This window comes from Hyla sarda, chromosome 7, assembly GCF_029499605.1.
Source record: "Hyla sarda isolate aHylSar1 chromosome 7, aHylSar1.hap1, whole genome shotgun sequence".
Classification (NCBI taxonomy): domain Eukaryota; kingdom Metazoa; phylum Chordata; class Amphibia; order Anura; family Hylidae; genus Hyla; species Hyla sarda.
In genome coordinates this window covers 115964141-115978026 of record NC_079195.1, presented here as the reverse complement: position 1 = coordinate 115978026, position 13886 = coordinate 115964141, and the positions used below count along the sequence as shown (strand labels likewise).

Sequence of the window (13886 nt, the reverse complement as noted above, 5' to 3'; positions counted from 1 at the left end):
GCATCTCTATACATCCACTTCTTGCAATGCCATTTTGAAAGTCACAGTGCTCTTCAGTATGGACAATTTAACTTTTAATAATTGGTGCATAAAGAATGTATAATCAGTTACTTTATACTTCCAGAAGCAGGTGTGGTAGAAATGTCTAGAAATGAGAAAACATGCTCATCTACTGTACCAGAAACATCAGACTGCAAACATTATGGGGGGAATTTATCAATGTTAGGCTGGGTTCACACCACGTTTTGTTAAATACGGTTCCCGTATATGGCTGGGAGGAGGGGGGGCTTAATCGCGGCGCCCGCATTCAGCTGTATAGGGGAACCATATTTAATGCATGTCTATGAGCCGACCGGAGAGAACCGCAGCCTCCGGTCAGCTGCGTTTTCCCGACCGCAGGCAAAAACGTGGTCGACCGCGTTTTTGCCTATGGTCGAGAAACCGCATACGGCCGAAAAAGCAGCCAGCCGGATGCTGCGGTTCACTCCGGTCGGCTCATAGAGCATTAAATATGGTTCCCCTATATGGCTGAGTGCGGGCGCCGCGATTAAGCCCCCCCCTCCCAGCTGTATACGGGAACCGTAGTTGCAAAACGTAGTGTGAACCTAGCCTTAGTGTGGAGAACTCCTTTTCACCACCTTTTTTTTTTTTTTAATGTGCGGTGGCATTGTGTTCATGCACTAAATTTATTACATGGTCGCATGGCATATGATAAATATGGGGCACAAAAATGTTTCCATCCAAAGGCTTAGTAGCACTGATCACGAGGTCCGATGTAAAAAAAGGCTAGAAGTTTATTGCAAGCGTGCTTTAGAAACGTTGCATGTATTTATGCTTGGTGCAATAAACTTCTAGCCCTTCTTTAAACTGGACCTCTAGATCAGTGCTGCGCCTGCGTCTTTGGATGGACTTGGTTTCCGGCCTTGGCAGATGACGTGGTCCATTGCTGGCTCTCTTTGCTCCAAAATGTGTGACATTTTACAAATGCTATGCCCAGTTTTGTACGCCAGGTCAGGTCTGGCGTAAAGTCGCACATAATAAATTCATGACCACTGCAGAAAACCAGCTTGATTTTGACATACCTACACAACACAAAGTTCCAAAACAAAGTTGCAAAAAAAAAAGTAACTGCAACAAATCAAGAGCCAACCTTAGAACACACTAATCCTTCCCCTATTTCCTACTTCTAGGTTTCCTGTATCTCCATATGTGTGCTGTATCACCTTACTGAAATGTCTTGGAGCTAAATATGTTTTGTTTAACAGGCTGTGAGAAAACTAGGGAGACTCTAAAACACAAGTATCTTCATTGAGGCAGCTATTTTGACAACATGTGAAACTACTGTTCTTGTAGTCAGGGCCTCCCTAATGTATTTCCTAGTCTGTAGAACTTACAATGTAATACATGGGAAACTGTTAGGTTTTTCCACATTCTGATAAATGGAATTTGGCAAATTATCTCTTTGATCGTATTACATATTTAACCCCTACAGGACCCATGACGTACTGCTACATCACGACACCCTGGGTCTTAAGGACCCATGACGTACAGTTACGTCATGGGCAATTCCGATATCGATCAGCAGGCACCCCATGCAAATGCCGGTCAATTCGTCGGTCAATTCACACCGGCGACTTGCACGATTTCGCGTCATATGGGTCTACGGTGACCAGGAAAATAAGGGGTTGTCCAAGACACCCACAATCCCCCTGAAGGGATAGGAGTGAGGTGGCAGGGGTGCCACCCCTTCTATTCCTGCTATTGGTCTTCTAGAAGCGCCGACCAATAGCAGATCGGGGGCGGGGGTTAACTTTCGGTTTCCCCGTTCTGACCACCCACAATAGGCGGGGCAGAACGGGGAAACTCACTGGGACCGGCGCCGAAGTCCACTTACCCATCGGCCGCGGTGGAGGCGACGATCGACAGTGGAGATCGCCGGGCGGCGATGAAATGCGGCTAGCTCCCTGGATCCTACGGAAGCTGGTGAGTTGCCTAGCAACATATGGAGGGCTACAGTTTGAGACCACTATACAGTGGTCTCTAAACTGTAGCCCTCCAGATCTTGCAAAACTGCAAATCCCAGCATGCCCAAACATCTGTCTCGGCATGCTGGGAGTTGTAGTTGCGTACCTCCAGCTGCTGCATAACTACATCTCCCGGCATTCCCCTCGTCGATCAGTACATGCTGGGAGTTGTAGTTTTGCAACAGCTAGAGGCACACTGGTTGCAAAATACTGAGTTAGGTAACAGAACCTAACTCAATATTTTCCAACCAGTGTGCCTCCAGCTGTTGCAAAACTACAACTCCCAGCATGCACGGTCTGTCAGTACATGCTGGGAGTTGTAGTTTTGAAACAGCTGGAGGTTTGCTCCCCATGTGAATGTACAGGGTACATTCACACGGGCGAGTTTACCGTAAGCTTCCTGCTTGAAGTTTGATCTGCGGCAAATTTTTCGCCGCAGCGCAAACTCCTAGCGGGAAACTCACTGTAAACCTGCGCCAGTGCGAATGTACCCTAAAAACACTACACTACACTAACACATAATAAAGGGTAAAACACAACATATACACCCCCTTACACTGTCCCCCCCCCCCCCCAATAAAAATGAAAAATGTATTGTACGGCAGTGTTTCCAAAACGGAGCCTCCAGCTGTAGCAAAACAACAACTCCCAACATTTCCAGACAGCCACTGACTGTCCAGGCATGCTGGGAGTTTAGCAACAGCTGGAGGCACCCTGTTTGGGAATCACTGGCGTAGAATACGCCTATGTCCACCCCTATGCAATCCCTAATTTAGTCCTCAAATGCACATGGCACTCTCTCACTTCGGAGCCCTGTCGTATTTCAAGGAAACAGTTTAGAGCCACATATGGGTTATTTCCGTACTCGGGAGAAAATCCCACCGAAACTTTGTAATATCTCTCCCTCTCATTCTCAATATGCCTCGTGCTACAAATGTAAAGCTTTCCCAGCTATCAGAGACTGCTAATATAGAGTCATATTTTAAAGTGTAAAATAATAGAGCTCCCAGTCCTCAAATACCTCAGCCAAAAAAGTTGTACAATGGATGTTTGGAAAGATGCATACATTTTTGTATATTTTTATTTTATTTTAAATCACAAGGGCCCTGTGAGAAATGTTATGTGTAAAATGTATTTATAATAAAATGTATGCATCTTTCCGAACATCCATTGTACAACCTTTTTGGCTGAGGTATTTGAGGACTGGGAACTCTATTATTTTACATTCCATTCTCATTTCACCTAAGGGTACAGGTGCACCCAGTTAACCTCGTACAATTTTTGTTATGAGCTATCCATCTATTTTGATATTTATATTTTAAAGTGTATCAAATAGTGGCCCAAGCAAAAGAGTGGCCTGAAGAATAATGGGTCCTTCAACTAGCACCAATCCTCATCAGCAAAGCTCAGTGGGCATACAGCCAAATGCTGAGTCATGATGCTCAAAATTACCAAAAAGTCAAAGCTGTAATTCTTTAGGACATGCACACAGTTGGACTACGCCAACATTTGGTGGCTGCTTGGATTTCCAGTGCAAGCAGCGTTTCTTTCCCATGCTAACTGCACTAGAAGAGGAGAGGACCGGTTGTTATTCAGTATATTTGACGAAAATTGTTCCCCAGAAAATAGAAGTATCCTACTATAGAAAAGGACTATATGGCCATCAAGACTGCCATAGAATGTTTGTATTATTTGCTGGGCAAATAATTTGGGTTTATTTTTGACCATCATTCTTCATTTTGGTTAAACACAATGAAAAATGACAATCTTTGCCTGACAAGGTGGTTCTTACACTTACAGCCTTTGTGATTCTCTGTTCAGTACAATCGAGGAAGGCAGAATAGGAATGCTGTCCAGTGACCAATAATATGGTAACAAAGTCCAAGAGGGCTTTGTTGTGGAAGGAAAAGCTTCCATTTGAGGGGAGGGTGGTATGCAGAATTAATACCAGACGAGACAGAGTTGCAGCCAAACTAGCAAGCCAGGTAGATTTATGTTTTTTGCTCTGATTATTATTATTATTTTAAATCCCAAATGTGTTTCTGTTTAAAACTGTAGGATTCTGGGAAATGGAAACAGTCTATTCAGGGACCCGGGTGTGGGTGGAATGAACTTCATTCAGGGTGTGTGAAGAGAGCACTGGAGGACTACTCGCCCCTAAGTTAACCACGATTTCCCATAAATATTGTTTTTGCTTGTATCCACAAAAAATGAAAGTGCACACTTTGCCTACACAACTGATCAATAATAATCCTGTGACCTTTGTAGAAGTAGAAGGGGAGATTAGAGATGATGTAATAATGCTGCATGACAGTAACCTGATAACTAGTACAATATACCCAGTGATATCATTTCAAAAGGGAGCAATAAGTAAGAGTAAGAGCAATAAGTTGGCTTTGTATGCTCTGGATGTCATATGGGGGAAATTTATCAAAACCTGTGCAGAGGAAAAATTGCCCAGTTGCCAATAGCAACCAATCAGATTGCTTCTTTCATTTTTGAAAAGGCTTCTGAAAAATGAAATAAGGGATCTGATTGGTTGCTCTGGACAACTGGTCAACTTTTCCTCTGCACAGGTTTTGATAAATCTCCCCCATAGTCTTCAACTGAATGTCAAGGTCGCATTAGGTTGGCTACAGTGGGCTGCAGAATGAATATGCATTTTCTTGATGAATAGACAATAGTCAACATACTGTGAAACCTCTGAGAAGACCATTTGAAATTGCATGAAAACGGCCACATTGCCTCATGTATGGTGGACAATAAATATGTAACACAATATCTAGTCTGGATATGGGGGTTGCCTTAAAGAGAGGCTTCACTGTATATGCAGTTGAGGTGTTAAATGACTCAAAACTTGTTCAACATAAACTCTGTGTGAAGCTGGAACTTATTCATAAAGAATGTACACATGGCTAATTTACATAATGAGGCCACGCTAAATAATAGTGTAAGTAAATAGTGAAAACAATACTGAATATAAGACCCAAGCTATCACATCTCCTCTGACTACGCATGATAACATTTTACTGCCAAGAACAATATGTGAAGTTCAGACATACCCACTGGGCAAACAGGTGGAAGTACAGTACAAATATTTGTATGCTCAGTATTCTTCAACAATCAAGAATGTTGCGCTAGGTAGTTATGCTCTATTTTCATAAATGCATTTGAATGTCCTAGAATGTTATATACAGAGAGCATGTCAAGCAAGTCTCCATAACTCTTCCAGAGATACAAATAACAAGGCAATGTATTTTTGGCACAAGCTGAGCTGACAGCGGATTAAGTTCAGTGAGCTGCATATTATGTCTTTAGCGTATGAGTTGTAGTATGATGTTTCTGAATGATCTGTCAAAGAATGTTACCACTATATGTGTCTTCTGTAAAGCAGATTTGTTTGGGAAAAGTAAAAAAAATATACAAAACGCATCTATTCTTAAATCAAAATATTCAAGCAGTTATCTGGGCAACAAGGTTTTTATGGAGTGAATAGTTAAAAAAAATGTAAAAAAATTTGTGCCCCACCATCAGTATTAGACAGTTCCCGTCCCTGCTGTGCAGTGCTTCCAGGAATGTGATGTCACAGACCCACTCAGCCAATCAGTGGCCGCAGTGTTGTCCTGTTTCAGCTACTGATTGGTTGCGCAGGCCTGTGACATCACATTACCGCACAGCAGAGACAGTGTGTGTGCATATATATATATATATATATATATTTTTTTTTTTATATTACTCACTCTGAGCAAATGCATAATAACCTTGCTGCCTGGATAACCGCTTTAAGTTGCAGATGAGAGAGGTCAGAAGGAAGCGGTGACTGGGCACTGTAGCTATGTTCATTTTTTTTTCTATCCATTATCTCATTTTAACTTGACTGCTAGCAAATGAAGGTATTTTATGTTGTCTATTCCAAGTATCATATTTTATACACAAACACAGAAAGTTGAGAAATGCAAAATTGCAATAACAATTGACCTACCAGTCCATCACAGTTGCTGATGGCCACAGTTGCTCCAGGCATATCCGTAATATCTCCTGTATACACACAGTCAGCTTGGATTGAGTCATGAGAAATCTCTTGGAAATCCTCCTGCCACTGAATAGTAGCCTCATGAGAAACCAACTTTCTATTGGGCTTCAAACGCAGATGCAGCTGCTTGCCAAAGACTGTGACATTGAAGTACAAGCACCTATCATCTGACTGAGTTGTTGGTGGATCAGGAATACTTCGGGCAAACCTCTGCCCAGGGTGCTTTAAGGTCATCCTACTTCCTGCTGACACCACGTGAGAAATATATCGTCCTAGATGATCTGCACTGAATGGGACAACCACACCATATTCATTTAGCTTTCCAGAGAGGAGTTCTATTGGAAATAAAGAGTTTTATTAAGGCTTTCGAAATAAATTGGACATGGGTTTTAGCAATCCTTATGGTTCTCAAAATAGCATATTGCTCCTTTTTGGACTTTCTTTGACTTTTAGAGCACCCATTTTCTACCCCCAGTCCAGTCTCTACACCAAAGACATTTGCTTGGACTTACTTTAAAAGAACACATTGCTCTTAGTTATTGACAACATTTTAGGTCTTTTAAAAAAGAACAAGGGTTGTATGGTGCAACACTTTGACAAGAAGCTGAACACTGCTGTATTCTAAGTAGCCTGTATTCTAAGAAACATTTTATGGCTTTCCCAGCTACAAACTCTTATTACACTTTGCCCGCCAGGGGGGAATGACCAAAGCCTTGACTTGTAGTCCCATCTGCATGGAGCAAGTTTATTGACACCTGTCAAAACACACCTATATATTAATGTACAAGTAACAAGGAAAAAGGAGGTGAATTTAGATACTCAATACAGGAGCAACAGCTTTACTGTGTCCCTGGTTGGATTTACTTAAAAAAATGCAGAGTAATGATTCATTCCTATAAAGCGGATTCATTCACATAGGACAATCATGAAACAGACAAATTCATGTGCTTTTTCATGGACACAAAGTAAAGTTATAAACACAAAAGAAAGTCACATTCTAGAGTCTATTAAGTAAAGAAAGCAAAATAAAGTTTACATTTTTTAATTTCACAAGTTCAGCAAAACTATCCTGCTCACTTATGAACGCAGCATAGTATAAGGTGGACTTTCATTGCATTTACCAACTTTCAAAGAAATATAATGAATAAATGAAATCTAGATCTCTGATATGTATTTCATGAACTGTTCGGTCATTGTATTAGCATGCCACTTGCCTGCTGTCCATAGGGCTAGATTGATTGAGGCAAAACAAATATTGCAATGCAAAAATGTTAAAATCTTACCTTTAGAAATAAATGAATCCACAGCCAGCCAGCAGAAAGAAGTAAAAAAGCAAGACACAATCCCATACATGTAGAAAATATCCATTGGATAAAGCTTGCAGAAGAGTTAGTTTAGTTTCCTAGGTAAAAAGACGCCAAGTGATCCAATATCCAGTAAATGAGGAGTAAGATTGGACTTTTTCTTCTTTAGATGTTCTCTATTTGGATTAGTTAGAAGAACATTTACGGATTCAGAGAGAGAGAGAGAGAAGGATCTTGCAGGATTTTCTCCAGCCAGGCCTTTAACAATCTGTTCTTCTCCTGTTGCTGTGCTGCAGATTGACAGATCAGGAGAGGCACACTCTGGAGTGCTGGGGGAGAAACTTAGAGCAGCTTTGATACGGTCTTTTTGGACCCTTGTAAACTGTGCCTATCCAGGAGAAGCCCCATCCATTTAGGAAGGCAAAAGAAAGAAGGGAGGAGGAGAAAAAAAAGAGTGGAAAAGGGAGGGAGGTCTAGATAGTCAGAGTGCATTGCAACTCCAGCCAGAGGATGCAAATACTGACATCATCTGTAACATTGTAGCACAGACACACCCTGGGTTCCCTCTGTCCCTCCTCTGGACAGAAGGGGTCTCCCAAATTTGTCACATGTGAGACTGTACTTTGCCGGAAAATTGGGAAAAGGAGGAGGGGAGGGAGAGTAAAAACAGAATCAGCCTGCATTCATTACCTTGACTGTGAATAATAGGTTCAGTGTTCCCAGTAGGAAAACACTTCAGCATTTGAACAAAAATGTTACTTTATTCCCCGTCTTTTCTCCCAGGTGACTGAATTTAAGTTCTCCTTGTATAAAAGTAAATTTAACCCGCCCTAACAATTTCTCTAACATAGCAGACACATTGGAAATTATTTAAATGACATCTCAACTGGCATGCATTGATATCATTGCTTATTAATGTTGAAAGAGGACACAGACAGCTTTGAGCCCCTGTGCAGGAATAACATCTGGGCAACTCGCTCTTCAGCAGAGTCCATGAGCAGCTACTTTATGCCACGCTAACAAATCATCCCATTTCAACTTATCGCTCGGGAGGATTGAAATAAAGGGAGCGTAGAAAAGCATGCCTGCTTGCTACCAAAAGAAAAAAAAACAGCGCTACACTTGTTCTTGAGCTGTATTTGGTCCTAATTTATTTGCGGCGCATCGCTATCAAAAACAGCTATTTCTGGGCAAAAGAGAACCTCAGTAGGGGTGTAGAACACTTTGCCTTGTTGTAACACTTATAGGGAGTGTGTTGTGTCAGTGAAAAAATGCTTTTATTCAGTATGACATGCAGATTACAGGTGTTGCTATTAGAATCACTGTCGCAGAGTGGCACAATGACAGAGCCTGGAGGTGGCATCAGCATGAGGAGACCATATGGCGGCAGAATGACACAGCCTGGAGGTGGTGGCAGCATGAGGAGACCATATAGTGGCTGGATGACACAGCCTGGAGGTGGCAGAAGCATGAGGAGACCATATAGTGGATGAATGACACAGCCTGGAGGTGGCGGCAGCATGAGGAGACCATATAGTGGCTGAATGACACAGCCTGGAGGTGGCGGCAGCATGAGGAGACCATATAGTGGCTGAATGACACAACCTGGAGGTGTCGGATGCATGAGGAGAACATATGGGGGCAAAATGAGACAGCATGGAGCTGTCATTAGAATGAGGAGAACATATGGTGGCAGAAGGAGACAGCCTGGAGCTGGCATCAGCATGAGGAGAACATTTGGTGGCAGAATGAGACAGCCTGGAGCTGGCATCAGCATGAAGAGAACATATGGTGGCAGAATAAGACAGCCTGGAGCTGCCATCAGCATGAGGAGAACATATGGTGGCAGAATGAGACAGCCTGGAGGTGGCATCTGCAGCACCAGGAGTCCAGAAAGTGACCCAGTGACAGAGTGGGGCGGTGGTTGGCAATACCAGTACCTGGTGAAAAAGGTGGGTGAAAGAAGGAGAACTTGGCATCAGATGTGTGGAATCAGGCGGGTGCAGGTTCAGAATAGTAGCTGAGGCAGGTAGGCAGCAGAAAACGGTCTCTTTTGTAAAAGTGTTAGTGTGCACAAGTAAGTATTGAGGATATGCATTACATAAAACTTATATTTTAATAATGAACCCAATTTTTTTTTATTTAACAAAAGGAAAGGCGTGCAAAAAATACCATGTACCCAAATATTTTTTTTATTTAACAAAAGGAAAGGCGTGCAAAAAATACCATGTACCCAAATATTTTTTTATTTATCAAAAGGAAAGGCTTGCAAAAAATACCATGTACCCAAATATTTTTTTTATTTAACAAAAGGAAAGGTGAGCAAAAAACATCATGTGCCACCTACACCACCAAGTATTGATGTGATGCAAAGACCACTAAAAGATGGAAGGGAACAACATATGGTCCATTGTAACAGGTGGGGCTAAAAAGTTCCCCTGTAAGGCCCTTATTGACAAATGTTACTCACCCTAAAAAGGGCGGCCCCACACAGGAACCTCTCCCTATTTCCACCTAAAAACACTGCCATTTGCCAGAGTTTTTAGTTGGAAATAGGAAGAGGTTCCTGTGTGAGGCTTCCCTTTTTAAGACACTTGCCACAAAGTTAATTAATAATGCAAGAGTAGGGCCTTACAGGGGAAGTGTTTACCCCCACCAGTTACAATGGACCATACGTTGTTCCCTTCCACCTACAGGTCTTTGCATCGTATCAATACTTGGTGGTGTAGGTGGCACATAGTGTTTTTTGCACACCTTTCCTTTTGTTAGATTTCAAATAATTTTTGGTTCCATATATTTTATCCTAAGAAAAGTTAAGTTTTAGCTAATGCATACACTCAATACTTACTTGTGGGCTGTAACTGGGGACCAGCATCTTAATTATGTTTTGCAGTATCCTTGGCAGCACAATGAGAGAGCCTGGAGGTGGTAGCATCAGCATGAGGAGACCATATGGCGGCACAATGACAAAGTCTGGAGGTGGCAGCATCAACATGAGGAGACCATATTGCGGCACAATGACAGCCTGGAGGTGGAAGCAGCAGCATGAGGGCCATGCAAACTGAGGGTGGAGTCTGAGGAACCCAACGACTGTTGACTGGGGGTGTCGAAAGTCACTTGGTGATGAATTTAGGCCTCTGCCACTCCTCTGTGCACATCCTGGCACTTCTCTGCCTGACATACTTATACACCAGCTGAGTGCGTATATGTTACGCTTATGAGAGGAGGACAATGCGCTCCACTACGCTTAAAACTGTATTAGACTACAGAAACAAGCGTGTAGCTTTGTCTTGCCTTTCACAGTAACTAGGCCCAAATTAGTTTAACAGGAAAATATATAAAGGACACCATGTAGGTGTATGTACAGTTTACACTGAGAGGTGGACAATACGCTCCACTATAAACTGTATAAGGCTACAGAAGCAAGTGTGTAGATTTGTTTGGCCTTTCACAGTAACTAAACCCAAATTAGTTTAACAGGAAAATATATAAAGGACACCACACAGGTGTACGTACCGTTTCTACAGAAACAAGTGGGTAGCTTTGTCTTTCACAGTAAATATGCCCATATTAGTTTTTCAGGAAAAAAAAGGTGTACGTACAGTTTAAACTTATGAGAGGAGGACAATGCGCCCCACTACAAACTGTATAAGGCTACAGAAACAAGTGGGTAGCTTTGATGGGCTTTTCACAGTAACTAGGCCAAAATTAGTTTTACAGGGAAAAAACGTACACCACGTAGGTGTACGTACAGTTTACACTTATGAGAGGTGGACAATACGCTCTGCTTAAAACTGTATAAGGCTACAGAAGCAAGTACGTAACTTTGGCTGGCCTTTCACAGTAACTAGGCCCAAATTAGTTTTTTTAGGAAAAAAAAAACTACACCACGTAGGTGTACATACAGTTTACATGTATGAGAGCTGGAAAATATGCTCCGCTTAAAACAGTATAAGGCTACAGTTTACACTTATGAGAGGTGGACAATACGCTCTGCTTAAAACTGTATAAGGCTACAGAAGCAAGTACGTAACTTTGGCTGGCCTTTCACAGTAACTAGGCCCAAATGAGTTTTTTGGGAGAAAAAACCCTACACCACGTAGGTGTACATACAGTTTACAACTATGAGAGCAGGAAAATATGCTCCGCTTAAAACTATATAAGGCTACAGAGACAAGGGTGTAGCTTTGGCTGGCCTTTCACAACAACTAGGCCCAAATTTGTTTTTCAGGAAAAAAATAATGTGCACCACCTATGTATGCACAGGTTACACTTATGAGAGGACAATAAGCTCAACTATGCAACCTGTATCAGGCACTGTAATCAGGTGACTATAGCTTTTCGTGCTCACCCTAACTGGCCCCTGTTAGCTTTACAGTTGTTGTTCAACCAATTGCAGCAGTACAGAATTGCTGTCTAGTAGAGCCCAGTCCAGTACTATTAGGCACTAATAGCAGGCAACAATGGCTTAAAGTGCTCTGCCTAACTGGCCCCTATGAACTTTGGAGTTGCAACACACCACTGCAGCAGTGGAGTTGCTGTGTATTACACCAAAAAGTCTACTTTCTCTCTCTCTCTCTCTCTCTCTCTCTCTCTCTCTCTGTCAGTGCTTTTATGCAGTGATTTGGGCTTGTGAAGAATTTCTTCTGTCAAGCTGTATTTCTGTGTAACACACACAATGCTCTCTCTCTCCCTACAATGAAACGCTCTCTCTGAATTAAAATGCTTAAGTTACTGGCAGCAAGATGGCTGACGATTATATAGGGCTGTGACAGGGGTGGGTGGCTGGCTGCTGATAGGCTGCATGCTGCATGTGATTCAGGGTCATCCCGCCTACCCGCCTACCGCACTAAATGGAGTTTAATGAAGCGATTCGTGTGATATTCGGATTCGTAGCGAGGCAAATAATAGGGAATCTCAAATATAGTACCAATGTGCTTGTTTATGCAATAGGTTTAAATAGAATATTAGTTTGGTGCCAAAGAATTTATTAAGGATTGTTTTATAGCCAGTAGACTCAAGTTAATTGACATGTTATTTTAAGATCATAGCTAAAGAGAGTGACCTCAGTAATAACTTTGTACTGGGGATTTGCCATGCAAGTCTAATAATATATTCCTCCAAAGTAGAGCTTTATTTGAGAACATTCAAGTCAATAAATTGTTAGTTTTTAGAGGTTCGTAAGTAAGGATCTTTTGAGTTTATCATTTGGCTAAGGCTAGGTTTCCACACAAGTTTTTTTCTGGTGTTTTTTTTTTTTAGGAAAACTGCCGCTGCAGTTTATGAGCCAGAGGCAGAAGTGGATCAATGTGGAAGAAGAAGTATAAGTCATTCCTTTATATTTCCCATTCCTTTAAGATACACTTCTGGCTTTGGTTTAAAAACTGCAGTGGCAGTATGGAAACCTAGTCTTAAATTGACTCCTGACAAGTGTACTGTGCAAATGACATAGTAAATAAATAGATAGAACAACATTTTAAAGATGAGAGTAAACAATGTGGCAACATCCTTGGCACCTTTGTGGTATGCTCTTGACCAATCAGAGCAAGCTTTCCCTGATGTTGGCACACATCTCATGGCTAATGGCATCTGTTCTGGAGAACCCTTCCCCCCAAAAAAAATGTATGCAAGGAAGAAATAATTCTAGAAAAATACTAAATAGATGATTTACTTGAATCAACTGTAAATAATACTTCTAAATATTAATTTCTAAAGGTCTTGGAACATTGGCAGCAATTGTATTCCTACTTGAAGTGCATTGAGGTATGCTGTAATATCTACTGACAAAAAATATGTATGAGTGCTCAGGCTACAGGATGGCTTGTTAAACATGAGGAGTCTTATTTACTTGAAATTCTTTTACTATCTCTACTCTTCTAAGACTTGTGCATGTCGAGTGAACGTATCTCGAGACAAGTATTACTGAAAAATTGTCTGGTCCGTTATCATCACCACATATCTTTAGCTTGTAGATTAAGGACTTTTATCCAATGAAAGTTTCTAGACAATAACAAGTAATTTGGTGCCAAAAATATAGAACTAAATTAGATTATTTTTTTTTATTTAGGCCTTTTGTCTAGCTATGTATTGTACTTTCTTAACAATATGTGGCACAAAGTTCATGTAATGGGCACAAACATTTTAAGGAGTATATTTGATTGCTTTGTACTTGATCTAAGCTTATACAGTAGAAAATCTAATGACAAATCGACTTTCACTTTTTTAATGCTTCGTCCATCGACTTCTAGTTTTGGCTCTGTTCACACTGTTGTCAGAGCCTCTGTAGATGTTCCCAGCAGATTTAACACGCAGAATTGTTCTTCTGAGAATTGTTCTTCTTTAGTATATCCTAAATGCACCATAGTTTCTATAATAAACTACTGATGCAAGTGTGAACAAAGCCTTAAAAGAAATCTGTCATCAGTATCACCCACACTAACCTGTCATACAGGCTTACAGTGTGGGTGATACTGATCAAAATGAGGCTGGGTTCACACTACGGTTTGTAATTACGGTTCCCGTATA

The 13886-nt window shown here is 41.4% G+C and overlaps 1 protein-coding gene across 2 annotated transcripts in view; it reads right to left on the bottom strand.

The window, feature by feature from the left end:
• Positions 1 to 7742, bottom strand: part of ADAMTS14 (ADAM metallopeptidase with thrombospondin type 1 motif 14) — a 167488-nt gene extending 159746 nt beyond the window's left edge. The window contains exons 1-2 of one of the 2 annotated variants that reach the window (XM_056530496.1): positions 7341 to 7742; positions 6007 to 6392 (exon numbers count right to left, since the gene is read on the bottom strand). In XM_056530496.1, the coding sequence (XP_056386471.1) occupies positions 6007 to 6392; positions 7341 to 7425 (471 nt within the window). In that variant the 5' untranslated portion in view covers positions 7426 to 7742. Of the gene's footprint in view, positions 1 to 6006; positions 6393 to 7340 lie in introns of those variants that run through there. The other variant, XM_056530497.1, reaches the window with a different exon arrangement.
• Between the last annotated feature and the right edge of the window lie 6144 nt (positions 7743 to 13886).